The 27,075-nt window shown below is 37.5% G+C and overlaps 1 protein-coding gene across 6 annotated transcripts in view; it reads right to left on the minus strand.

Annotated features, from left to right (window-relative positions):
- LOC126374853 (hemicentin-2) overlaps positions 1 to 27,075 on the minus strand; it is a 644,718-nt gene that overhangs the window by 23,164 nt on the left and 594,479 nt on the right. For all 6 annotated transcript variants that reach the window (XM_050021610.1, XM_050021607.1, XM_050021606.1 and 3 more), the window contains 5 exons: positions 25,814 to 25,924; positions 14,387 to 14,590; positions 13,524 to 13,675; positions 9,293 to 9,440; positions 6,406 to 6,536 (listed from right to left, as the gene is read on the minus strand). In XM_050021610.1, the coding sequence (XP_049877567.1) occupies positions 6,406 to 6,536; positions 9,293 to 9,440; positions 13,524 to 13,675; positions 14,387 to 14,590; positions 25,814 to 25,924 (746 nt within the window). The remainder of the gene's footprint in view (positions 1 to 6,405; positions 6,537 to 9,292; positions 9,441 to 13,523; positions 13,676 to 14,386; positions 14,591 to 25,813; positions 25,925 to 27,075) is intronic.

Below are 27,075 nucleotides of genomic sequence, written 5' to 3' on the forward strand. Positions count from 1 at the left end.
CGTTTGAGGAATCCGTGTGTCCTAATACTACTTCGAATGGGGTTAATCCAGTAGTAGAGTGTATTGTATGGTTGTATGCCATGATAGCATACGTCATGACGGAAGCTGCGTCGGTAAGTTTTCGCTCATACTTTGCGATACGATAGATTTCTAAAATGGTAGAGTGAAACCTCTCTACTATTCCCATGGAATTTGGGTTGTGCGGAGTTCCGATATGAAGGTTTATTTTGTAGAAACATAAGGTTTCTTTCAAAAGGGTATTGTTAAACTCTGTGCCGGGGTCTACATTTATGATTCTAGGGGTACCGTAATAAGAAAAGTACGAAATTAATGCGCGTACTATTTCAGGGGTGTTTTTGCTTGGGATAGGGATAGCTTGTCCCAGTTTGCTGAAAGCATCTACTATTGTGAGGAAGTATTGTCCTTCTATAGAGAATACATCCATAAAAAGTTCTTGAAACGGTTTATTCTGAGTTTGCGTTAACTGTAATTCCGGTTTGAAGGGTTTCCGATCGTATTTAAGTTTTTTGCATGTTTCACAGGAATTGATAATAGCGGTTACTGTAATGTCCATATTGTTCCAATAATAGACACGTTTTAATTTCATTAAAGTTTCTTTTATACCACGATGACATGTAGAGCCCTCATGATATTTCAGCACTATCTGTCTCTGTTCTTCTTCATTTTCAACGGTTATTACTCTTTTGGTGCACTCCATGAGATGTACGGCGCCCTTCTTGAATAGGGATATAAATGCCTGTACAAACTGTTTGCGATGAATTTCACTCTCGAAGTAAATGAATTGTTTTATTTTGGGTCTTACATAACCTTTCAGGAATTCTTTTACTAAATCCGGTCTATTTAAAGGTAAGGTTACTTCAATTATTCTTTGCTTTGAATTTGACAAATTATTAATTGATGTTTCATTTCTGTTCCAGGTATAAACCAGTATCTGATTGGGTTTGCTGTCGATTGCTTCGTTCAAGATGGGGATTCCATTGGTATCAATATCGCGTGCGGAATGGATCGTATCGGTGTTACTATTAGTGTTTTCAGGGATTGTAATGGTACTTTCCGATGGTGAGACGATTGGGAATTGGGACTCCAATTCGTTGTGTCCCGCCCTTGGGGTCTCGCTTCCATCGTCCGATGAGAGTTCTATTATATCATCTGTGTTTACTTGCTCATTACGTCGATTTTGGGGTCGGCTTCCTAGTCTGACTACTTCGTTTACCACGTCATCCAAGTAAGATCTGAGTCTATGTTCACTTTCGTCAACATTGACTCGCATGGATTCCGAATCGTTACCTACTGCGTTTACCCTTATTCTGGATAATGCATCAGCATTGTTATTCTGTTTTCCTGCTTTATATACGACATCGTAATCAAACTCTGCCAAACGTAGTTTCCAACGAGTTAATTTACTATTGGTTTCTTTCATGGACTTTAACCATGTTAGTGGGCGATGATCTGTATATATGGTGAACTTATTCCCATATAGGTATGGGCGGAAGTATTTAGTAGCCCATACAATGGCAAGAAGTTCCTTTTCAGTTGTGCTATACCGGGTTTCTGCATCGTTTAAAGTACGACTAGCGTATGCGATTGGTTTATCCGAACCGATTGGTCCTTGAGATAGGACTGCACCTATCGCATAGTCTGAGGCATCAGTGGTAAGTACAAAGGGTTTTGTGAAATCCGGAAATTGTAGTAAAGGGGCATTTACCAAAAGCTCCTTACACTTTTCAAATGCGTTGATGTATTCTTGATTGATCTGAATCCGATTTCTTTTCTTTAAACAGTTAGTGAGTGGGCGTGTTAATTTGGAAAAATCTTTTATAAACTTTCGATAATATCCGACTAAACCAAGAAAGCTTTTAATTTCCGTAGTTGTTTTTGGCAAAGGGAATTTCAAAACGGCTTTAATTTTGTCATCGTTTGGTTTCAAACCTTCCTTAGTTATTACATGGCCTAAATAGAGTACTTCTTTACGAAGAAACTCGCATTTATCAAGTGTGACTTTGAGATTTGTTGCTCTTAATCTTTCGAATACCTTTCTTAGCTTTTCTAGGTGTTCTTGTAGGCTGGATGAATAGACGATTATATCGTCGAGATACACCAAGCAATGTAATCCTTGCAAGCCACGGAGGACATTGTCCATTGCTCGCTGGAACGTCGCGGGTGCGGTTTTAAGACCGAAAGGCATACGGGTAAATTCGAAATGACCGGCTTGCGTAGAGAACGCAGTTTTGTGTCGATCCTTCTCGGCTACTTCTATTTGATGGTATCCACTCGCTAGGTCGATGGTACTGAAGTATGTAGATTTGCCTAGTTTGTCAAACAAATCGTTGATGTTTGGAAGTGGGTACTTATCGTCGACTGTGATATCGTTGAGGCGACGGTAATCAATTACCATACGGAATTTGGTTTTTCCAGAAGCGTCCTGTTTTTTGGGGACCAAGTGCACTGGCGCACTCCATGGAGAGTGCGACTCTCGAATAACATTATCTTTCAATAACTTTTCAACCTGATTTTGAATTTCTAAGTTTTGTGCAGGTGGGTGACGATAAGGTCTGATATAAATTGGATCTTCATTTGTCGTGCGAATTTCGTGTTTTACTTGATTTGTAAAGGTTAACGGGATGTCTTCACTGTAGAATATATCTCGAAAGTCGTAGCATAATTTTGATATTTTGTCTCTTTCTTCTTGATTCATATGGTCCAGTCTTAGTCTCTGTAAATTTTGTTTCAATAGGTCGTCAACGTCGTAACTATGATCGGTAAAATTTACTATGATCTCGTTTTCTTGAAATGGTGTCACAGGCAGAGGTTTATTAAACGTCACTGTTATGGTGTCGTCAGTAGCGTTTTGTATAACTGATGTAGCCATAAAGTCTACACAGTTTACTATTGCGGTTGGCATGCGGACACCTTTAGTGAACTCTATAAAGTCCAAAATTGCATGTCCGTTTTGTAGATCAGTTGGGATGCGAACCCTAGTTTCGGTACGAGGTCCTAAAATCAACTCGTGTGGTGCTTCGTATAGTATGGGTATTTCGGTGTCACGGGTCCGCAGTACTTGGTGTTTCATATCTATGGATGCGTCCAGTTTTTTCAATAAGTCTGAGCCGATTAGACCGTCATAGCGACTATCAACATCGTAGACATAAAATTTTTGTTGTAACTTGCTTTTAAATGTCTTTAAAAGGGGAATTTGTATTACTTCATTATGGCAACTACGGGCATGTGTGCTGATAACCTCGAATGGTTCCAGAATTTTGAATTTTGCAAAAATTTCGTTTGCCTTTTTGGGACTTATGAATGACCTAGAGCTTCCGGTATCGATCATAAATGTAGCGTTAATTTCAGGTATTCTAATATGGGGTAATTTTAGTGCATTTACGCAATTTATTCGGATTATTTGAGACGGGGTTTTGTTGAGGCCTTTGATTGAAAATTTTCGGCTGGCAAGTCCGTTGGAGTCAATTCATTTTCTTCAGCTTGTTGTTCAAATTCAGGGGGAGGAACGCCCTCGCAGTTCTCAGAAAAATCATCTTGCGCGGTGAAATAGTTTTCCTCATAGTTGTAATCGTATGGGACAAAGCAATCATCGGTATAGTAGATATTATTATATTCGTCAGGGGAGTCGATCATGAATTGCGCTGTAGCAGTCCGCATCGACACGTCAGGCTCGGGTAATGCACATGCATGCGGTTTCTGAGGTTCGGCTTTAGGCATAATTTGATACAAAGGTCGTGTTTGTTGCGGGTTATTAAAGTTTTGCCTATACCACGGATGATTCATTGGAAAATTAAATCGTGCGTTTTGGTTTGGGATTCCAAATTTGAAATTTTGTTGGTTAGGGATACCGAATTTAAAGTTTTGGTTATTAGGTATTCCAAATTTAAAGTTATTTTGGTTGGGGATACCAAATCTAAATCCTTGATTTTGGTTCGGGGGTCGATATCCGAACTGGGGTTTTGGTGTGAATCCGAATTTATTAGGTTGGAATTGTTGGGTAAAAGGATTACGGGACTGTTGTGGAAACGGTCCAAATCCAGCACCGGATGGAATGAATCTGAAATTTTGAGCTGTTCTCGTAAATGGTGTTTGTGAAATTTGTGCGGGTTGAGTTTTGTTCTTATTTTTCGCGTCGTATTGAAATTGGAAATTTACTTCTTCCGTAACTACGCTTAAGGCGTTCTCGAGCGTGTTAGAACCCTTAAGTCGCACCGTCCTAATGAGGTTCTCGGGCAGATTATACATGAACACATTAAGGCAAGTGTTATTGTAAATTATCATTTTCGCGGCCTTAACGCCTTCATCCTGTAATAGATTCACTTTAGCAAACAGAGTGCTTCGCACTTGTTGGATTCGACAACAAAAATCGTGATACGATTCGCCAGATTTAATTTTCATTGATTCCAATTCGATAGCTATACATTCTTCCGACCTTGGGTCACCGAAATGTAGGATTAATAAATCTTTTAAGGAAGACCAAGTGTTCACATCTTGTCTTTCGCTTAGTAAATGTGCTGCTTTGTCTATTAGTCTGCTTGAAATAGCATGAAATACATATTGCGTTTGGTGTGGATTGTCCTGTTGCTGGGCATATGCCGATAATACATACTCAGCTTTATTAATGAATAAATTTAGCAACTGTGGTTCGCCACTGAATTTTGGAATAAGGCTTAGCATTTCGTTTGGAACAAGAGAAATTTGTTGCGTCATTTTTATCTACTTAAAATTAACACAAGACACAAAATACAATAGAAACACAATAAAAACACAATAAAAATACACAAGTAAATGACACAAAATAAGACAATAATATAAATCACTTCAATTATTTCTGTTCAATTATATTTTATTATTTTTCTTTAGAAAATCAGATCACTTAACTACGTTATGCTAATTATCTAAAACATTCGGCGATTGTGACCAAATGTCAGATCCTATCTAAACTATGCTAGCTGTCTAAAACATTCGGCAATTTATGTCCGATTGTCAGACCCTACCTAAATGAGTCTCACAATTAGCTGGAATAGAAAGGGATAAGACAGGATAGTGAAAAAGTCTACTCACAGACCGCTCGATCCCATTTCCTCCTACTAGAGTTGTGCGTTGCCACCGAGAGAGTACTCGTCCTTCGTCGCTTGTCCAAAAGTTATTTATTTGGTTCGTAGAATATCCACCGTACTGTAACCCGTGATAACCGAGTTGCAGGTCTTCTGGGTACAGCTTCTTCCAATAGCGGATATCCTACCGGCTGCGCCACTTAAGTTGCCGCGGAGCGAGGGACTCTTTTTAAAAAGCAAAAATTGAATTTTGAATTTAAACTTTTAATGCGTACTTTACAGTGGTCAACTTAAGACTAAACTTATGAGCTAGTTCTATGATCTAAGAAAGCTATGAAAACAACAATACCTCCCGGTAGTTCGGGTTTATCTAAAGCTGAATGCGCAGGACGGATGTTGTTCGTCTGCGCCGGAGGTCTGGGAATGCGCTTCATACAATACTTAGAAAGCTTACGTCGGGACTCTTACAGTACCCGCGGTAGGTCCGGAATACATAACTACCTAGCACATGTTATTGAATTAGAATTTATTAAACGGTGGTTCATACCTACAAATGAATAAGTTCTTTGATATATGAATACCCACATTTTTAGTAGTTCCTTAAATTGGAAATCTATTTGGATACGAATATCTTTTATATGCTATTTAATATTTAATACATGGCTATGTCGTAATTACGTGATTGTTAGTTGTTTGTAACTATTATATTACAACCATATTTATATTTAACTTACTTTTCTTCTCCTTCTTACATATTTTCCAATGAGATTACAGTTAATCCATATATCTACCTTTAAATAAAGTTATTACGTATTGAAAGCTCGCTTTTCTTTGTAATCTTAATAACTCATTTATTTTTGAAATCTAACAAGCGCAGCTCTTAAATAAAGAGAGAGAGAGGGTTACTCGAATAAAAAAGAAATTATAAACCTACCTATTGCCTATTGTACTAATTCTATTTCTCTTTTGTTTTGTATTTTGTTTTTTCCTGTTTGTGCAATAAAGTATTTGTTGTGTTATGTTACAAAAGTAGTGAAATTTTTGGCCGTCAATTACAGAAAAAACAATTGGGCTTTACTACATTCACATTTTTTCTGACAATTTCAGGGGGGGGGGGGGATGAGAGATAGACTTCCGCATAGGTACTCATAAGGAAAAAAATCTAGGTCTTAGTAAACGCACAAAACACGAACCAATCGTTCATATACTTAGCCGAGGAATACGTGCGCTTACCTACAACCGTTTATAATTTCTCTGAGGTAAAGAAGTCCCTTTTATATGACAAGTCTCAAATTCCTGTAAAAATAATAAAGTAGGTAACGCTTACATTATGCCTCCACTCGACCTTGTAGACGTATGGGTGTGCCCTGATGATACAGTCGAAGTAGACATCGGAGCCTTCCTTTATGTTCGTCGGGTCCAGGTTCGTTCCCAACCGCACTACTGTCTCAGGCACGTCTGTGAACAAACATACATCCATACTATTAAACAGAACGACCAGTTTACTACAATTATTGATAATAATAATTCAATAAAATAACATTTTGTGACTGTCAGTATCATAGTGACAGTATCAGTCGATACTAATGTAGACGACAGGTCGACATGGCAATTCTCTAGTGACGTGACGTTTTCAATATCGATATATTTTTATTATGTATGTAACAAAATGTGAATAAAATAATACCACGTTTTCATTTAAGTTAATATTTATTCATCTGAATCATCTAACGTATCGCTACAAAAACTTAAAGAATCTTCGTCACTGGTATCTCCGACTTTTATAATAAAATCTTCCATTTAATTTTCCATTCCCATGTCTTTTTCCCAATATTCATTTTCAAGGTTATGGACATGTTTTTCGAAATTGGTCCAGTTTTCTGCCGTGACTGACAAAATTGCATTCGTTGTTAACTCTTTAAGCTTTGAATTATTGGTTTTTTTTTTGCTTGAACACGCGACGAAGATGCAACCGTAGCCATTTTTAAAACACAATAGTAATAAATTATGTGAGCGAGATTATAATCGATAAACGCGGTCGACACGGACTCGTGCGACACTAAGACTAAGACGCCGCGGGGACTGTGCGGGTGTGCGGGGCGACCCCGCCTCCGCGGCTCACCTCATGCCCCGATTGCCATGTAAACCTGTCGTCAACAGTAGGTCAATCGATTTTTTTCCATCTAACAATACTAATATGATAAATGGGATAGTCTATGTCCGTCTTTCACGGCAAAACGGTGCGACGACTTCACATGACTCTTTACGTGGAGACAGTTGAAGGGATGACAAGTGACATAGGCTATTTTTTGTCTATTGTTTTTCTAACCCCGCACTTCCCTAAAATGGGGGGTGAATGTTTGTATGGAGCATTACGCAATTTTCAAGGTAGAAAGCTAAAAATTGGCCTATTTGTGCAAAACAAGAAATCTGATCCCGTAGAGGGGGTAAAATTTTATGTGAGGCTTTTTGCAATATTCATGGTAGGAAGCTAAAAATTGGCACACAAGGCAAGGTGTTACCCTGAATTTAATTCGAGCAAAGCCGCGGCAAAGACCTAGTATATACATGTACATAATTTATCTATTACAATACATATTGTAGAAACTAAGTTCCTGTCCGCAATTTTGGACATTTGGACTTCTTCTCTTGGTATATATACGTAATAATTACGTTACAAATATAAAAAAAAATATATTAAAGTAGAGAATTGATAAAAAAAAACCAATAGACTAAGCATCCACAAGATTCGTCAAAAATGTAATTCTAAAAAGACAATGTAAAATCCACACAAGCTTCGCCAACAATTACGAAATATTTTATTTTAACTTCCCCATCCTTCAACACCCCTTTTTTTAAGGGATTAAATTTAAATGATGGCTGTTTTGATGTAATAAAGACTTACAACAATGTTGTCCTTTAACAAGAAACGTCAAAACGGCTAGTTTAGTTATTAATTATTAATTCAATTAAACGTCATTTTAGGAACTTAAGTGCAAAAGTTATTGCTTTTAGAGAATTTAGTCCCAACGGATTCGGCTGTGCGTTGGTCGATCAGTCAGCTTATTTCTAAATATTATAGGTACACTTCTCATAAAAAATCGAAACATCTCGCAAATTAATCTTGTCATAAAAACTAATAAACAGTAGTTATTAGAAATGAAAAAGTAATTGTAATTTTACAGTAAGTATTATTTAGAAGGTTTCTTATGTTTGTTACAAATTCAAATTTGAAGGTCAATCGAACTCGTGTTTTGCTGAACAAAAATTCGGAAAAGATTTCCTTTGTTTTTTATGAGAAGTATAGTATAATGAATGTACCTATTTTACAAGATAGAAGACAAAAAGTACATAATTTATCACAAGTCGTATAAGAAATAATTCAGGAAAAGCTTCCCAGACTTGTAGAACAATTTCGGGAGATTCCGAGGCTGTGCTGATGTATTTTTTATTTTTATTCACGAAACAGATGGTGTCTTCCTGAGGAGGAGCATTGTTTTACGAAACGGTAACTGCCTGGTGATGAGACTGGAAGTCGTATTTGATTCGAAGAGTGGTTTACATTGTATGATGTTTACGCGGTTATTATCATAATTAAAACACATAGTACCGGGTACTTACCGCGTTAATCAGGGCTATGAGACTTCCGATATTTTAACACTGTTGCAAGTACCATAATCATGATCAGTCGTCCCCAAATCGTGAACCTCTAACCACTTCACCACGAAGGCTGTATTGCTAAGCAGCGATTTCATCCAAACAATATAAGAGTAAAAGCAATTGGTATAGACTAAAATATTTTGCTCATATTTTATGTCCAGAGTCCAGTCGTTTTCTCAGGCTGGTACTGAAGGTACTGAAGCATCTGACGGTTGGACGCTCTGCAGGCCAGCATAGCACCAGCATCGTTCTTGTTAAGCCGCCATAGGCCTGCCGTGGCTCATGTAATGACTACATACTCAGGTAGAGTATCTAGGACCCACTGCTCAACGTGCCCTCCAAAGCACTTACCATCTTCCTTCCAGAAAACAAGTGATTTATCTTGTAATTTTCTAGCTAAAGGATAGTCTCACAAAGTGATATAGAAAATGTTAGCAAGGGAAAATCCAACCTGGACCTCCAGATCGTAAGCCCAACGCTCTAACCACTAGACCGTGGTGTCTACTAAGACACCATATCATCATGCCTAGTTACTGGACTAGGTCTTTACTCACATTGTATGTCCAGAGTCCAGTCGTCTTCTAAGGCTGGTACTGAAGGCATCTGAGGGTTGGACGCCCTGCAGGCCAGCTTAGCACCAGCATCGTTCTTGTTTAACTGCAGTGATACCGTTGATGTTGTCGTGTTCCCATCCGTTGATAACTGTTGGAAGAAAGAGACAAAAGATAAGTATATAAAAAGTTATAAAGACCTTTGTTAAGTAAGGTTTGTAGGCTTGAATCACCTGATTGCCACCACCTTATGATCATTTCGACAAACATCTGTCTTGCTTTTTCGTAATTGTTTTAGTGGAAAGATAATATATATGATCTTGTTGTCTTTTTTTTTGTGTGTGGCGTCCTTTTATAATAAACTTTTTCTATTCTATTCTATTCTATTGTCTGAAAGAAGAATAGATGAATATTCAAAATATTAATACTTGCTACAAATGAATGTTATATTGAAGTTTCAACCTAAATCATTTAGCAATACGTATGACCAAATTAATCACAAACAGTACGTATTTCCAGTTTCATCAATTAATATTTCCAGTTAGATAATTTGACATAAAATATGCTTTCAGGTTTCCAGTCGGACCAAATAGGACCCTAGAGTATGACAATAAACTGTAAATTACCTTGCTATAAACATTTGCAAATTCCGTACTGGTAAATAATGCATTAACCGTAGCTTTGGGGATTAGGTAACACATAAGCTATATTCGTAATTGGGCTAGTGAAAGGTCCATCCATCGCAAGATGAACTAAGTGGGTACACACGCATCACTGAGCTTTCTTTAATTTATTCTTTCTCTTACTCTTTTCCTTCTCATCTTTTAATACATTATTACCATTTGCCGATCTTTTTTTTTCACCTGTATTTTTATAAATAATTTACCACCTGTATGATAGACCTTCTTGGGAATGGCTTAACTGGTTTGGCAAAGCACTTACTATCGTACGAAAACTTTGAAGGGTGATTTAGACCATGATTCTGACATGATATCAAGTAGAATTTTCCGTCGCAAAAAAAAGTAACAAAAAAAAAAACATTTTTCCCAAACAAATTCGTGCAGCTAGGACTACATGTGGGTGTCAGTGACACGGTAACGAATACTGAGGTGGATAATTCAGCTCATTATATCAAGCGGAATTTTCCATTGCAAAAGAATAGAAAAAAAAAACACCAGAAAAAAATGAGAATTTTGCAACGGAAAATTGCACTTGATATTAACTCAGAATCATGAGCTGGAACATCCCCCTCAGTATTCGTTACGATGTCACTTTTTTTTATTTTTTGACGTGACTTATTGTATATTTGCCGCAGATGACATTAACTACTTGGCCGGACAAATGGGGAGCGCTGAAGGCTCTCACCCGGTTACGATGTCACTGACACCTTGTATGTTGTATTACTCTTTATTCTTTGAAGCTTGCTTGGATCGCTAGCTTGATACAATACTAACTCATCACGAAGATTTTCTTTTAATTATAAAATTACCTTTAAGTTTATTTCATCACTTTCTAAATTAAAATTTACACAAACTAAAAGATATTACTTTGGACGTTATTGTTTAACTTCTCTTAATTTAAAATGTAAGTATACATAGAGTTCAAGTTTGCACTTAAACTTATAACTTAATGATCAAGTTTTCATAATCGTTAAATGTACTCCAAGTTTTGTTAAAACAATGCTCTTAAATGTGTAATAATCTGTTGTATTGTTAGTTTGTTTATTGTTTACAAAATATCGAATTAAAATTATGAACTAACTTGGCTGTATAAACGGATATATTCAATATTATTGTGTGTATACAACGTCCATTAACGTTCTATTCACACAAAAAGATAGACTCACTACTGTAATGATTAATTAATTGATCCCAATTCGACTTCCAAATGTTTTCGAATTCATGTTTGGATTATATATTATTACTACATGCTCAGCGGTAAAGGATATCAACGCGAGGAAACCCACATTCCGATACATTATGTTTTGCAGTTATGTGACCTAACCTGTGTAAAATCCAAAACGGACCTATTAAATCTTCGGGTCAGGTAACACGGACCTTGTGATAACGGAATTTCGCTAGAGAGAGATTATACGCTGTTTGTAATGTTACGCAATTTGCTACGCATTGCTACGGAGATGCTACGCTTTTGCTACGGCGTTACGAAGTCATTCTACGTTATCCCTTACTTTCAGTCCAACAGAATAATCTAGGAAACTGGAGCTTTTAAATTAGTTTTTTTTACCCCTACTAAGACCAGGAAGACTAACAAATCTCCTCTAAAGGCTAATCTACATTATATACGATCAGCTGCTGTCACTTACGTCAAACACTTAGGGTTGGCACGACACAGGTCCCTTACGACCGATTTGAGTACGCTCCAAGCACTCGTTGTCCCATTCAATCTACATTTATTACTTTTACGTGCTCCTATTTTAAGTTGACTCTCCGATGTTGTTTCTCATGGCAATAAAGATTACGAAGGGAAAGATATATTTTAGTTGGCTCCAAATTAGCTTTTTCTGGGTCGAAGATAGAGCATTAACTCGATAGATAGGTGCATATATATACATAAGAAGTTCACGCCGGTTTCCTAACAGATGAATATAATGTATATGTATGTGTACACGTGGCGCGCACGCCGCACGCATTGTTATGTGATACATGCTTAGCATATGCCTCGCCACGAATATGAAGGTACACTTACGAGTAGTACCAGGCGTGCGGCGCATGGTGTGCGGAGCAGACTGCTGAAAGCGCCCTCCGTAACATGGATCATCTTAGTATCTTACAATCGGTTGATCAACTATTTTTTTTTATTTTTTTCGTGACTTATTGTACAAATGTACAATAAGTCACGTTCGGCCAAGTAGTTAATGCCATCTGCGGCATTAACTACTTGGCCGGACAAATGGGCGAGCGCTGAGGTCTCTCACCCGGTACAAAATTTAAGACAACAGGCCTGAGGGTGCTCAGTTGGTCGGGAACCTCGGGCGTCGTCTGAGAGGAAGAATATGAAAGAATTATTCGACCCTGGTGGGTCGATAGCGATAAGCGCTGAATGAGGGAAATCGTCGACCACGCCGGCGGCGTAGGTATCGGGGTTCTTCGGGTGATCAGCCTGCAATGTCCTAAGCAAGCTAAGGATGGCAACGTGTTTTTTGTAATTTGTCCCCACTAGGACTCAGACGTGTCGTAGGGATCGTGTGTGAGTATTTAATTACTGGACCACGGAGACCGTTTTATAACGAGGCACGGCATAACGATATCACTTTATGTTGTTACTTAATATTATATTGTTTTTTTTTATTCTGAGTGCATAGCAATTTGAGCGAGAGTAAGACTGTATTTATGTTGTGTCCTGTTTAAAAACCTTAATCTTTTTTGTTCTGTAAACTGTTGTTTTTCCATGTAATAAATAAATATATAATAATGTTGAGATGATAAGCACCTAGACACATTCAATGTAAAAATTCAACAGAACTGAGCAACAACAGTACATTGCAAGTTTAATGTTTTTAAAGCGTCAGAGATTACGGATTTAACAGTCAATAGTACGGTTGATTGAAAATCGATTTTGTCGTAAAATCTTAAGATCGTTTTTACGAGTAAATAACAATGCAAGTTTATTGTTTTGCTGTCGCTGTAGTTTGCCTACTATTTACTCAAGTATGTAGCCGTTATACAGGGTGTTAGTGATGTCATAACGAAAATCGTGAGGGAGAATTTTCAAAAAGTATGTAACTGAAAATTATTTAGAATAACAAAAACTTTCATGAATTTTCCGACAGGAAATTCCATTTGATATCAACTCAGAATCATGGTCTAAACTACTATCCCCCTCAGTATTCGTTACGGTGTCACTAACACCCGTACCTGCTTGTATGGCTACCTGTATGTACTTGTACGGAGTGTAAGTGACATCGTAACGAATACTGAGAGAAATTATTTGGCTCATTATTCTGAGTTAATATCAAGTGGAATCTTCCATCAAAAAAGTATAGAATTGAAAATAAATAAAAAACTAAAAAACTAATTTGGAAAATTCCAATTTTTAATATTAACTCAGAATCATGGTCTGAATCATCCCCCTCAGTATTTGTTACGATGTCACTAACACCCTGTTTATATAAGCCTTTAGCGGTTCAATAGTAACACTGATACCAGGGTTGATGAGGTTGGTAATTCACCTCACAACCGACAGGATAAAGAAGAAGAATACTGAAATCACTCACTGTCTCTTTAGCATTGTTTATCCTGTGTCCATTCTTCCACCAGGTTATGGAGGCAGGAGGTCGAGACCCTGAGCTTTGACAGAGCAAGTCGTATCTTCTGCTGGCTGACAGGGGCTGGTTGGATCCCAGGATGTGCACTGTTAGTGGTGGAACTGTTGGACAAATATGATTATTTACACACATACACAGTGATCGATTTTATAATAATAAATTATTTGTATTAAGTTTTGTATACTTTATTGAACAGAGAGGACACAAGATACAGAAATAAAGGCAAACAAATACAGAAAGGCACAACGGACGGCCCTGTTGTTCATGCAGCTATTTCTTCCAGGCAACCTTTAGGAACAGAAAAAAAATAACAATGAGGTACTTCCGAGGCTATGATCCTAAAAACAATATAGGTGGCGTTGTACACATTTATCTTAGCTCAACCTTCTAATTTTACGGATAACAGACATACGTATCTTTTATCTTTGTTATTGGGTATAAATGATAACCCTTTTTATTACACCCAGACACAATTACATCTTCCATCCATTATTGTTCTGAGCAAAATAAAGAGAAGCAATATAGGTAGCAACAATATTTTACACATATTGTGATCCAAATATCAAGCAACGATTATTTTTATATATGCTTCTGCTATTACATTGTATTTTGGAATAATTATGTACCCGAGTAATGAGAAAATAGGTAATTATCACGTAGCTTTACAATACCATGTATATTGCTTTTGGTCAACGTATCGTGGAAAGTCCATCATTGGTAGTACCCCTTATTGCAGTGTAAAAAGTAGGTACCTATTATTATAAAATTATGTTCAAAATTGGAAGCTATTCCAAAGTTGAAATCATACGTACAATTCATATCCAAAGTAAGCGTTGTTTCAATAGGATGCGCTCGCATGTGATTGGACGAGCGGCAGGTGAAAGTTGTCCTCACATCAACCCGAGTCAAGGGGCCCACTCTTATGACCCCCCGGACCCCGCTGCCGGAGAGGGGGGTCGCTGGCGTGTCCTGCTCCACTTCGTCCCTGAACCACTTCACCCAGGGTCGAGGGCGGCCTGTGGAAGAAACACAAAGTTGGCTTTCTCAGAAACAAAAAATACATATTCAAATTCTAATTAATAATAGTCTCTCTCTCTTGGTCGGTCCCTCATATCTGAGGATCGTGGTCAGCATCAGGGTTGCACCTGGAGCGTATGATCTGCCTCCACCGTTTCCTGTCCAGCGCTTCCCTTACTACTGTGTAGAACTTGGATGACGACGAGTCTTTCACTTGATCAGTCCGTCTAGTCGGTGAACGACCACGCGATCTTTTGCCTTCAGTGTTCCCAACCACAATCAGTTTCTCTAAACTGTCATCACCTCTGCGCATCGTGTGGCCAAAATAAGAAAGGATGCGTTGTTGGCATATAGTGGACAGACGAGTTTTTATTTGGAGCTGGGTCATGATCGATGCATTAGTGCGCTTCGCAGTCCAAGGTATTCTTAGCATTCGCCTCCAACACCACATCTCTAGTGCATCAATCCTTTGTCTTTCTCGGGCCAGGATTGTCCACATTTCTACTCCGTACAGGAAGATAGGGAATACCAGGGCTCGTATCAATCTCATCTTGGTTTTGATACCGATTCCTCGTTTCTTCCAGACGTTGTTTAAACGGGTCATAGCATCCTTTGCCATCCCGATGCGCCTTTTTATCTCCGGGACACAGCTGCCATCATTACAAATTTAGTATGCAATAATAGTATGCAACTTGAAATCGATAGATTCATCTCCCTAGCGTCATCCCGTTTTTCACAGAGTCCGTTTACCTAACCTGAAGATTTGACAGGTCCGGTATGGAGCATGATCTACCACGCAGCTCCACTCAAATTCAAATTCCAAAACATCTTTATTCAATTGGTAACATAGTTACAATTTGAATCATTTTAACATACTGAATGTCTATTCCGCCTAATCCTCCTGCAGCGTCTCACAACCGGTATAGCCGGGGAAAAGAAGCTGCAAGAAAAACCTAGGCAAAAGGCTCTAGACATTCTTTTTTTTTAAATAACATAAAATAATGTTAAGTAATTTGGCTGCCTAATATGTAGTAGTCAAAAAAGAACTAAAAAAATAAGTTTTTAAACGGAAAATTCCACTTGATATTAACTCAGAATAATGGTCTGAATCATCCCCCTCAGTATTCGTTACGATGTCATTAACACCCTGTATTCGTCTGCTGCTGGGCACAAACCCTAAACTGGGGGGGTATGGAGCATACTCCACCACGCTGCTCCACTGCGGCCCACTCACTCACTGCTGCAGCGGCTGCTCACTGTGATCACACTGTGATCCTATATTATTTATTTTTACACTTAAATTTAATCAGGTAAGAAAGACCCATACAAATATATATCTTAACCTAGAATACATATTATACGGCACTGGACTTGTAATTCGCAGTATACTACAAGTATATTGTTAATCAAGTCGAGAACAAATAGGTAGAGTCAAAGGCTCTCATCCAGTATAATAATGGCTGAAAGGCACTTAACATGCAGTTTGCAGGCGTTCGTGTCGATTGTACACAAAATACATGCGATTTGCAAGCTAATTGCAGACTATCTACTGTTACACCGCTCCAATCAAATTTGTACTGGCTGCACGCGTACTGTTTTTACCCACGACGGAACGGAGCAGGTATATGCGTTTAGGGTGAGAGATGTTTGTGTGTGCGTTTGTGCAAAGAAATGTTACTAATTATCTTCTAAACTAATAATCCGATTTTGATGCGGTTTTCAATAACGGGTTTGTGTTTGATGAGTTTATGTTATTAGACAGGTTTCATGTCTGTAACTCACTAGGGGGCGCCACAATATTAGTGTTTAGAATAAATATTGTTCGAAACGCCTCTTCAATTTATAATAGCAATTTATTTGCAATAGTTTTTATTAGTTAATTGTTTTTGACAGGCGTTTTTTTTTTCGGTTCCATTGATTACACGTAATTACGTCGAACACGGTGCTGTTTCATTGCTACCTAAATCCCTTAAAAATCAGTAAAAAGGCATATCAGGCATATTCATGGTCCTTCGAGCCAGATTTCAGAGAAGATCACAATCAATAAATTGTAGATAAATTAATACGAAGTGATTGGCGAAGATTAAAGAAAAATCAAGATCGACTATAAGTGGCACGTGGATTGTGTGGTCAAGTGAATCAAATTCATCCAATTAATCCTCATTTAATTCATAAAGTTGAACCCATCACTCAATAATCAGGTAGTATTAAGTAAAGCAAAGTGTTGTTAATTACGGTTAGTATAATTTTAATTACATTTATTACCCACGACGGAACGGAGCAGGTACTCGTATATGCGTTTAGGGTGAGAGATGTTTGTGTGTGCGTTTGTGCAAAGTAATGTTACCACCTATCTTTTAAACTAATGATCCGATTTTGAGGCGGTTTTCAATAACGGGATTGTGTTTGATGAGTTCATGTTCTTAGACAGGTGTCATGGCTGTAACTCACTAGGGGGCGCCACATTATTAGTGCAAAACAATGTTGCAATATAATCAATACGAAATGTCCGATTACAATTCTGTTTTCAGCAATGTGTACGTGGTAGCTTAATGCATGTTCCCAAATAATAACAATTACGTCTTTAACTCACTAGAGGGCGCTACAATATTAGTGAAAAATAGTATTGCAATAATATTAAAACGAATTGTCCAATGTCAATGCGGTTTTCAGCAATGGGTTCGTAGTTGAATGGTGCATGGTCTAAGATAAGTCTTATGATATTAACTCACTAGGAGGCGCTGCTATATTAGTGGGAAACGTTTATATTGCAATATTATTAAAATTAAAACGTATTGTCTGATTTCAATGCGGATTTCAGGAATGAGTTCGTGGGTGATTGGTGCATGGTCTCAGATGAGTGTTATAGAGGTAACTTTAAACAGAAAGCAACTGTATAATATATAATAAGGGACTTAATATTATGTGGTAGGATGAATCACACTTATTGTTTTGCGAGATCTTACCTACACATTATATAGATTATAATTCGTATATGCTCTCTAAAAAGTCTGAAATAAAATTAAGCAAAATTAAAAATTTTGAAAAACCCACGACGGTAAAAATCTCATCGAAAAAGAATAAAATAACTCAAAACCCCCGACTTAACCCAATTATTATGTGGGTCGTTCTTCTTTTTTATCGACAATGATCTGTCCTTCGCTCTGCTATAACATAGCATGTTTTAGAATTTTATTTAATCTTTCCATTGTCCAAAAATATAGTTATCTTATTATACTTAAAATACTAGCGAAATACTAATCGATTCCTCGATTAGTGATTAACGTAGCTTGGTTGTTTTTCACAAAATTCTGTGACAGAGTGGTAAATCGAAATGCTGTCTCCGATGAAAAGGGCCACTCTGTCACAATATATTTTGCAATGCGCCTGCAAGGAACAGTATATTACCAAGATAAAGAGAAACACTAAATACTCCTCTACAGACACATCTCTATATGATGTTTTTTAAATATTTATTGCCGTTATAATGAAAGATGTTAAATCCGATATAACGAGAAAATGACTTCTTATTGTCGATAAAAAAGAAGAATGACCCATGTAACGAAATATTATAATAGACTAAAAATACTTTCTAAAAAAGAGTTGATATCTCGAGACATCGGTAATAGATATACATACTTAAGTACCTAAACAATGAATATGGATGTTTACAGTTTTTTCCTAACGTGTCTGTTTCTCGAAGATATACTTAAATGTAGCGATAATAATTTTACCATAATACATAACCGAGGAATATCCGTCGGGGGCTGCCTTTTCTATATGAAATTTCAACAAAAAATTAATCATACTCATAAGTGTATTTTATGTCGTCGTTAAACATCCACAATTATTCAATAATTGTATTCACGTCACTAGAAAAACTTTAGCTGGGTTAATGGCAGCCCCCGACGCATATTCCTCGGTTATGTATTATGGTAAAATTATTATCGCTACATTTAAGTATATCTTCGAGAAACAGACACGTTAGGAAAAAACTGTAAACATCCATATTCATTGTTTAGGTACTTAAGTATGTATATCTATTACCGATGTCTCGAGATATCAACTCTTTTTTAGAAAGTATTTTTAGTCTATTATAATATTTCGTTACATAATAATTGGGTTAAGTCGGGGGTTTTGAGTTATTTTATTCTTTTTCGATGAGATTTTTACCGTCGTGGGTTTTTTCAAAATTTTTAATTTTGCTTAATTTTTAATTTCGTTTTTAAACGTGTCATATTGTTGAATGTTATTCTCTGTGGGTTGTGAGGTGGATAACCAACCTTAGTAACCTTAGTGTCAGGGTTTCTAACAGAAACTTTATAAAAAGGTTATTACAAATTTAACGGCTATTTAGAGTATAGAAATGCATGGGAATAACTACTTGGGAACCAATATTCGGTAGCTAAATTACTGAAATTGTATTCAATATTATTATTATTTAAAAAAAGTCTAACGTCATGTGCCGAGGTTTTATTGCAGCTAATTTTCCTCAGCTATACAGTTTGTGACAAGCCGAATGAGATGTTCGAAATATAATATATTAATGTAAGAAAATACGATCCAAAGTGTAACTATGTAATCTAATTAAGAAAGACATTTTTAAGGTTGAGTTTGATTATTAAAATTTATCTGATGGACAATATAAGTCTGAAATAATTTTATTTTTTAGTCGCCGAAGGGCCCTAACATGTCTTATACCCTATTATGTAATTGCATGAATTACATCGTCGAGTAACAGGTTCAAATCCCTGCTCGACTTTACACCACTTAATTCGTCTTTATAAGTTTGAATTCATATTTGGATCATATATAATTGATATCACATGGTTTTTAAGATTTGTGCCTGGTTAATGACAATAAGTTTTACTTATTTATATTTAAAGTAGGAGCGCAAAGACAATGCATATCTGTCATATAAGGATTGTTTTATTTTAGAATATTTATATTTTATTTTAAAGCAATTTTGTTATTTATCTTTATTTTTCTTTATCTTTTTATTATTGTATTGCATTATTTATTTGTTTGTAACTCGATGGATCTTGTGTCTAAAATAAATGTCAATAATTATTATTATTAATAAGCTCGCTCTCGATTACAGCGGACTCAAATGTAGCTGGTGGGGATTGAGTATCTTTTATACAGGGTGTTAGTGATATCGTAACGAAAACTTAGAGGGATGATTCAGACCATGATTCTGAGTTGATATCAAGTGGAATTTTCCGACGGAAAGTTCTCCTTGATATTAACTCAGAATCATGGTCTGAATCATCCCCCTCAGTATTCATTACGATGTCACTAACACCCTGTACACTATCTACATTTGCTACCCCTTCCGGGACTTTCTTCTACCGGCGCGCGTGTATGAAACGATTCGTGAATATGGAGGCAAGAGAAGTAATTAGGAATTCCATTGTCCATTGTACCCCTTCTGAGATACAGGCGTGATGTAATGTTATAACGGGTAAAGTTTGTGTTAGTTTCGCAATAACCAGTCTCTGTCTATCGTTTGTCAATCACTTTGTGAGCTATTCAATAACCCATTACCTCAGTACACACGATATACGACTCCAAATTGGCTTTGTGGTCGACCAGTCGAGAATACACATGCAATTTACATGTATATCAATGTACATTTTGATAGAGTGCTATCACAGGGACTTTGTACCAGTTTAAACGATTGTATCTCTAACTAGCTTTCCACTCACAAGTTTGCCTGTTACTATAATATCGACATTCTGAATAAAATTATTATTGCATTCTCTAATTATATTACCTCTTATCTTACTTTGGTCAGGCCATTACAGGCTGATCACCTGATTGTCCAAAAGTACACGTTAAGCTGTTGATCCCGGTTACTACTTACTGATGCAAGTACGTCGTTTTATGAGTCACGTCAGAAGCTTTTGGCGGCTCAATAGTCATCATTATCAGCCGTATGACGCCCACTGCTGGGCATAAGCCTCCCCCAAGGATCTCCACGACGATCGGTCCTGCGCTGCCCGCATCCAGCGGCTTCCCGCGACCTTCCCCAGATCGTCGGTCCACCTTGTAGCGGGCCTACCCACTGAGCGTCGTCCGACACGTGGTCGCCACTCCAGAACCTTTCCGCCCCATCGGCCATCGGTTCTCCTCGCTATGTGTCCTGCCCACAGCCACTTCAGCTTTGCAATTCTCCGAGCTATGTCGGTGACTTTGGTTCTCCTGCGGATCTCCTCATTTCTGATTCGATCGAGCAGGGAAATACCGAGCATAGCTCTCTCCATTGCCCGCTGAGCGACACCGAGCCTCCTCACGAGACCCATAGTAAGCGGCCACGTCTCACTGCCGTAGGTCATCACTGGCAACACGCACTGGTCAAAGACTTTCGTCTTGAGACACCGAGGTATTTTGGACGAGAAGATATTCCGCAGCTTCCCGAACGCTGCCCATCCGAGGCTCAATAGTAACCCACCCAAATCCACCTCAAAACCCACACGATAGAAGAAGATTGCATCCTATTCTAGGCCGCCTGTTGTGCCTTTCTGTATGTGTTGACCTTGTCTCTGTATCTTGTGTCCGTTGAGCTCAATAAATTATCATTAATCTATCTATCCCCTTCTTCTAATCCTTTTAAAGGAACGTAGAGCTGGAACAACAGATTTTTACTCCTCGCGATCTTTTACGTCCTCTGCTTCCTCCCATGACATGCCGAGAGTTTTTCATTCCCGGTCAACTGAGCGTCGCCAGGTCTCTCTGGGCCGCCCCCTTTGGGTTTCCACGCGCACACCAGATCAGAGCCTGACCCCGCAGCGTAGGTCTGTATCCCCAGCAAATTTCATTCCGGTTTTGTTCCGCGACTTTAAATCATTGTGATAATTTCCAGTTTCCAGACTCCATCACCTCAAAACTGACGTAATACGAATTGCTTAAATAAATTATTTGAGACCAATTTAATTACTTTGCCATGGAATAATTCGGACTGGTCATGAATGCAAAATAGAAGGAAAGGGTAGAAATTTTTTGGTGAACAATCGGGTATGCTAAAAAAAGTCGGTATGGGTTTTTATTTTTTATGTAGAAGTAAAAAAAATATATTATCTCATCATCTTCATAGCAACATTCCGTTTCCACAGGGTCCGCTAACCTAACCTGAAGAATTGACAGATCGTGTTTCTTACAGAAGCGACTGCCTGTCGGACCTTCCAACCCGCAAAGGGAAAACCAGCCCAATACGTGTTAGGTCACATACATACGATAATGCATTTCTCGGGAATGTGGGTTTTCACACGACTGAGCACGTGAAAAGAATTTATGATCCAAAGATGAATTCGAAAACATATTCATTAGTTTAGGCCTGTGATTCGAACCTGCGACCTCAAAGTGAGAGGCAAGCGTTCTACCAACTGGGCTACCACGGCACAGCCGCTGGCGGGGAGCGGAGAGTTACTAATAATAATAATACATAGTATTATTCCTTATTAGATAGATAGATAGAACGTTTATTTGCATGAACACAGTACAATGGTCTTAATAAGTAATATGTACTCGTATGTCCTTAGTGTATTCAGCCTGCTTGCAGGCGTACAAATATTAATTTACAATAAAAAGTATAATACAAAAGCTTGAAACAATTGGCATGCACTCAAAACATAAAACTTTCTAAAATCAACAACATTAAAATTTACATTTCCAAAATATCGTGTCGTGTTAAAACAGGTCAAAATTAAAATTTAAAAAATAAAAGTCAACGGTTAATAACTAATAATATGTTAATAACAATATAGGCAATTATTTATCTTTATAGTCTAAAAACTCTCCTACACTATAGAACCCTAAATTACTTATCCATTTTGTTAGAGCGGTTTTGAATATTTTGCCGTTTAATAACTTTAGAGAGTTAGGGAGCTTATTATACACCTCAATGCTCATGTTAAAAACATTCTGTTTAAGTAGGACTTAGAGCTTGGTTGGTGCAAAAGGTTGACATATTCTATGGTACCGTACAGAAAATTTAGCATACCCAGTTTTCTGTGCCAATGTGCTTTAAATGAGGATGAGTTGGCGAAAGGTTTAATTTAGGGAGATGGGTCGCGGAGTTTTTTGAAGAGTTACAAGTTTGGGAAGGATATGTCAGTTTGTTGAGCACGTAGGGTCTCCAAATTGTCGCATTTGATGTACATGAGTTTAGGGTCAGTTTTAGAAGGTCAATTCTCGGGGTAGATGGGTGGTTTAAAGTCAAAATAATGTTTTTGTTTTTAATTCAAGGCCTAGAAATTACGATCTTTGGAGGTTAAGATACTTTAAGGTCAAACTGGATTCTGAGTTTTTGAGGTTTACGCGGTTATTATCATAATTAAAATACAAAACACCGGGTTCTTACCGCGGATATGAGACACTTATTCAACATATTTAATTATTAGAAGATTTGATATTCCCTATTTATTACTTTTGGTAAAAAAAAATACTTATTCACGATTCACATCTACACACTATCATCATCTCCCTAGCATTAACCCGTTTTTCACAGAGTCCGCTTACCTAAACCGAAGATTTGACAGGTCCGGTTTTTTACAAAAGAGACTGTCTGTCTGAAATTCCAACCCGCAAAGGGAAAATCAGCCCAATACAGGTTAGGTCACATACCTCCAAAAATGCATTTCTCAGAAATGTGGGTTAAAATAAAATCCGAATGTAACTTTTCAAAATGGCGCTTATGGGGTCTATATAAGGCGACGTTACATTGAACTATTTTTAATGGGTCGATATGTAATTAAATGTAAAATAAGGTAAAAACAATAACCTCATCAGGCGACGTCAAAATTCAAATTAAATAGTTGATTACGTTCTGAAACGATTATCCAGTCAATGACATCCTGACAGTTTCATCACAGAACAAACCTCATTGACAAAAGCTTCGTTTTGCTTTATTTTATAAAATAGGGGGCAAACGAGTCACCGAAAAAACGAACGGGGCAGTTGGAGCCGTGGTAGCTCGGATGGAAGAACACTCCACTTTCACTGTAAGGTCGCAGATTCGAATCCAGCACGAGTCTAAACCAAAGATGTTTTACGAATTCATGTTTGGATCATAAATGATTATCATATGCTCAGCGGTGAAAGAAAACATGAGAAAACCCACATTCCCGAGAAATGGATTTTCGGAGGTATTTAACCGTGACCTGTACTGGGCTGGTTTTCCCTTCGCGGTTTGGAAGATAGTCAGTCGCTTCTGTAAACAACCGGACCTGTCAAATCTTCAGGTTAGGTAAGCGGACACTGTGAAAAACCCGATAACGCTAGGGAGACGAGGGGCAAACGAGCAAACGGATCGCCTGGTGATAAGCAATTACCAGGTGAGATAAACTTAGAGTTGCCATTCTACGTATACTTGGTATTATTCCTTATTCTATGGTTCAGTTGTGCGAGGCAGGAGGTGTCTAGAGAAACGCACGGTTGTGGACTGTCAGCAATCCAAGTGGCGAGGTTCAATAACGCTGTCACGTAGTACGGTGGCGGAAGAATGCGGTAGGGATTAATCCGAAGATCTCCACGGACCACTCCCCATATGCTTATTAATGAATTAATTTAACACCTCTAGGGCCCGGTGCCGACGTTTTTCTTGCAGCTTCTTTTCCCCAGCTATATAGGTTATGAGACGCTGCAGTAGTTTTAGACGGATGAGACGTTACGTGCTGCAGGAAGATTTAAATATAAAAAAGTTTAAAATTAACTTATAGAAAATTCAAAGCAAATGGAATTATATAGTCTGCGCTTTACCCGGTGGGAAATAGGCGTGAGTTTATGTTTATATGTTAAAATTAACTTGAGAAAATTCCTAATTCAAAGAAGATTTTACACAATGCAAGATTTTTTCTTATATGATAAATCGACTGTAAGTGTCGTAGATTTTGATATATGTATTATACTTTTTAAGATTTTCAAAAATATTTTTTGATAAATTTTGTTTAATGTCAAGTACTATTATTATCTTTTATTATTTTATTATTATCTTGTTTGTATTTGTGGCTTAATTTCGTTTCTTGTTTTTCTTGTTTGTTATTGTTTCTTGTTTTTCCTATACCCCCCCGGGTATGGACCCGTATGGTAAATATTATTATGTGGTACTATAATAATATTTTTCTACTCCTCTACTTTAATCTGGCATTTAAATAACCAAAAAGTCTAATATAAGTACATACATAATTAAACTCTTTGAAAAAGTGTACGCTCTATGGCCTATAAAAGCATTGTTTACAAAGTGTAACTGTACTATAATGTCGCCAAAAAAGCATTGTTGTTGTTTTTTTTTTTTGACCTGGAAACTGGCACCTTTACTTTGTTTGGTGCCATAGATATACTATAAAAAAAAGTATACATTTGCCGCCATTTTCCCGCGCGTTGGAAAATAATTTTTATAAATAAAATTTTTCTTTGTATAATTTTTGTTTCATTTAAAATTACGTCGTCGTAGAAAAAGTATTGTATGCAACGTTGTATAACTAGGTCAAAAAATGCTCGTGGCGTCTCTTATTGCGATGTTCGCCAAGGCTCACATCGCAACTCACGCCACTCGCATTTTTTGACCCTTCTTATACAACTGTTGCATAAAATACTATTATAACAACTGTTTACCATATGGTATGCAATAAATACTTTGACTTTGACTTTAAAAAAAAAAATAAAGTCTAAGTCTGTTACCTACTGAATAAAGATATTTTTGTATTTTAATGTCACTGACACCTAATAAGACACGACGAATTTATTAAAAACATCACAGAAGGAAAGCTAGAAGGAAAGAGAGGAAGGGGTTGACCAAGAAGATATTACATGGAACAGATTAAAGAAAAGGTTAATAACGTCGTCTCTTATAGGGAAGTCAAGGAATTGGCCTTTGATAGACTGGAATTGTATGCCTACTGACGGTTAATGTGTGATTTCTGTTTGCTACCTACCTGTTTTCTATTACAATTAAGTAAGCACCTCGGTGAATGGTAAAGATTTGTTTTGTGTAAGTTCTTTAAATGTAATAATGTGAAAGCGTGGCGAATGCCGAAGAAGAAGGCATCGAGACAAACCTGTTTAGGTTTAGCGATGTTTTTAAATAATCTATGTGTAATTTATGAAGTGTTATAAAAAAAAAAAATGGAAAATGCTACACCGAGAAGAGCGTGGCTCTTAAATTGATGATGATGAATGTCTTATAGTTCCTTGAAATCATCCCTAGACATGAAATAGCTTACCTCCTGTGACGTCACATTTGAGCGTGAAGGAATCCCCCTCGACGTAGGGCCCGACTATTGCCTGTTTGACGTCCCCCTTGTCATCCGTTATCACCATTTTGCTCGGTGGTACTGTTAGGAAAACAAATATATAAATTAATAAAATATATTATTATTATTCTATATTATTAACAGCCTCCGTGGTCTAGTGGTTAGAGCGTTAGGCTCACGATCTGGAGGTCCGGGTTCGATTCCCGATGGGGACATTGTCGAAATCACTTTGTGAGACTGTCCTTTGTTTGGTAAGGACTTTTCAGGCTTGAATCACCTGATTGTCCGAAAAAGTAAGATGATTTCGTGTTTCGAAGGGCACGTTAAGCCGTTGGTCCCGGCTATTAGCCGTAATAACACCTCCACCAACCCGCATTGGAGCAGCGTGATGGAGTATGCTCCATACCCCCTCCGGTTGATTGAGGGGAGGCCTGTGCCCAGCAGTGGGACGTATATAGGCTGTGTATGTGTTATTATCCTAGACTTTGATCATGTTTATACTTATTATGTAATTATGTTTAATGTATTATGTCCAATGTCTGTACAGAGTGTTAGTGACACCGTAACGAATACCGAGGGGGATGATTCGGCTCAAGTGGATTATTCCGTCACAAAATGAATGTATTTGTTTGTATTTTTTTAAAGTTATTTTCAATTCCATACTTTTGCAATAGGAAATTACACTTGATTTTACCCAGTATTCGTTACGATGTGACTTTTGATTTGACAGGTCCGGTTTTTTTTACAGAAGTGACTGCCTGTCCGACCTTCCAACCCGCGAAGGAAAAATCAGCCCAATACAGGTTACGGTTACGTTTACATACTTCCGAAAATGCATTTCTCGGAAATGTGGGTTTCGTCACGACGTTTTCCTTCACCGCTGAGCACGTGATAATCATTTATGATCCAAACATGGTGGCATTGGTGGCGACCTCAAAGTGAGAGGCAAGCGTTCTACCAGCTACGCCACCATGGCTCTATATTCACGGGTCTGTATTCTGTATTGCAATCATAAAAAAAACACAGGTACTCATAAAGTGCAATTAGAAAGAAAGAAAAAAAGAAAGAAAATATTTATTCCCATATTGGACACAAACTTACATTACAGAAATAATAAAAAAAAAAATAGGAAAAAAAACAAAGACAAAGAGACAATTCACACTAAAACCGTTGGCATTTTACCCTATGACAAAGACAACTAAGTTGAGGGAGTGAACAAAGCGTCCGGTCTT

Source organism: Pectinophora gossypiella, chromosome 18, assembly GCF_024362695.1.
Source record: "Pectinophora gossypiella chromosome 18, ilPecGoss1.1, whole genome shotgun sequence".
Taxonomy (NCBI): Eukaryota; Metazoa; Arthropoda; class Insecta; order Lepidoptera; family Gelechiidae; genus Pectinophora; species Pectinophora gossypiella.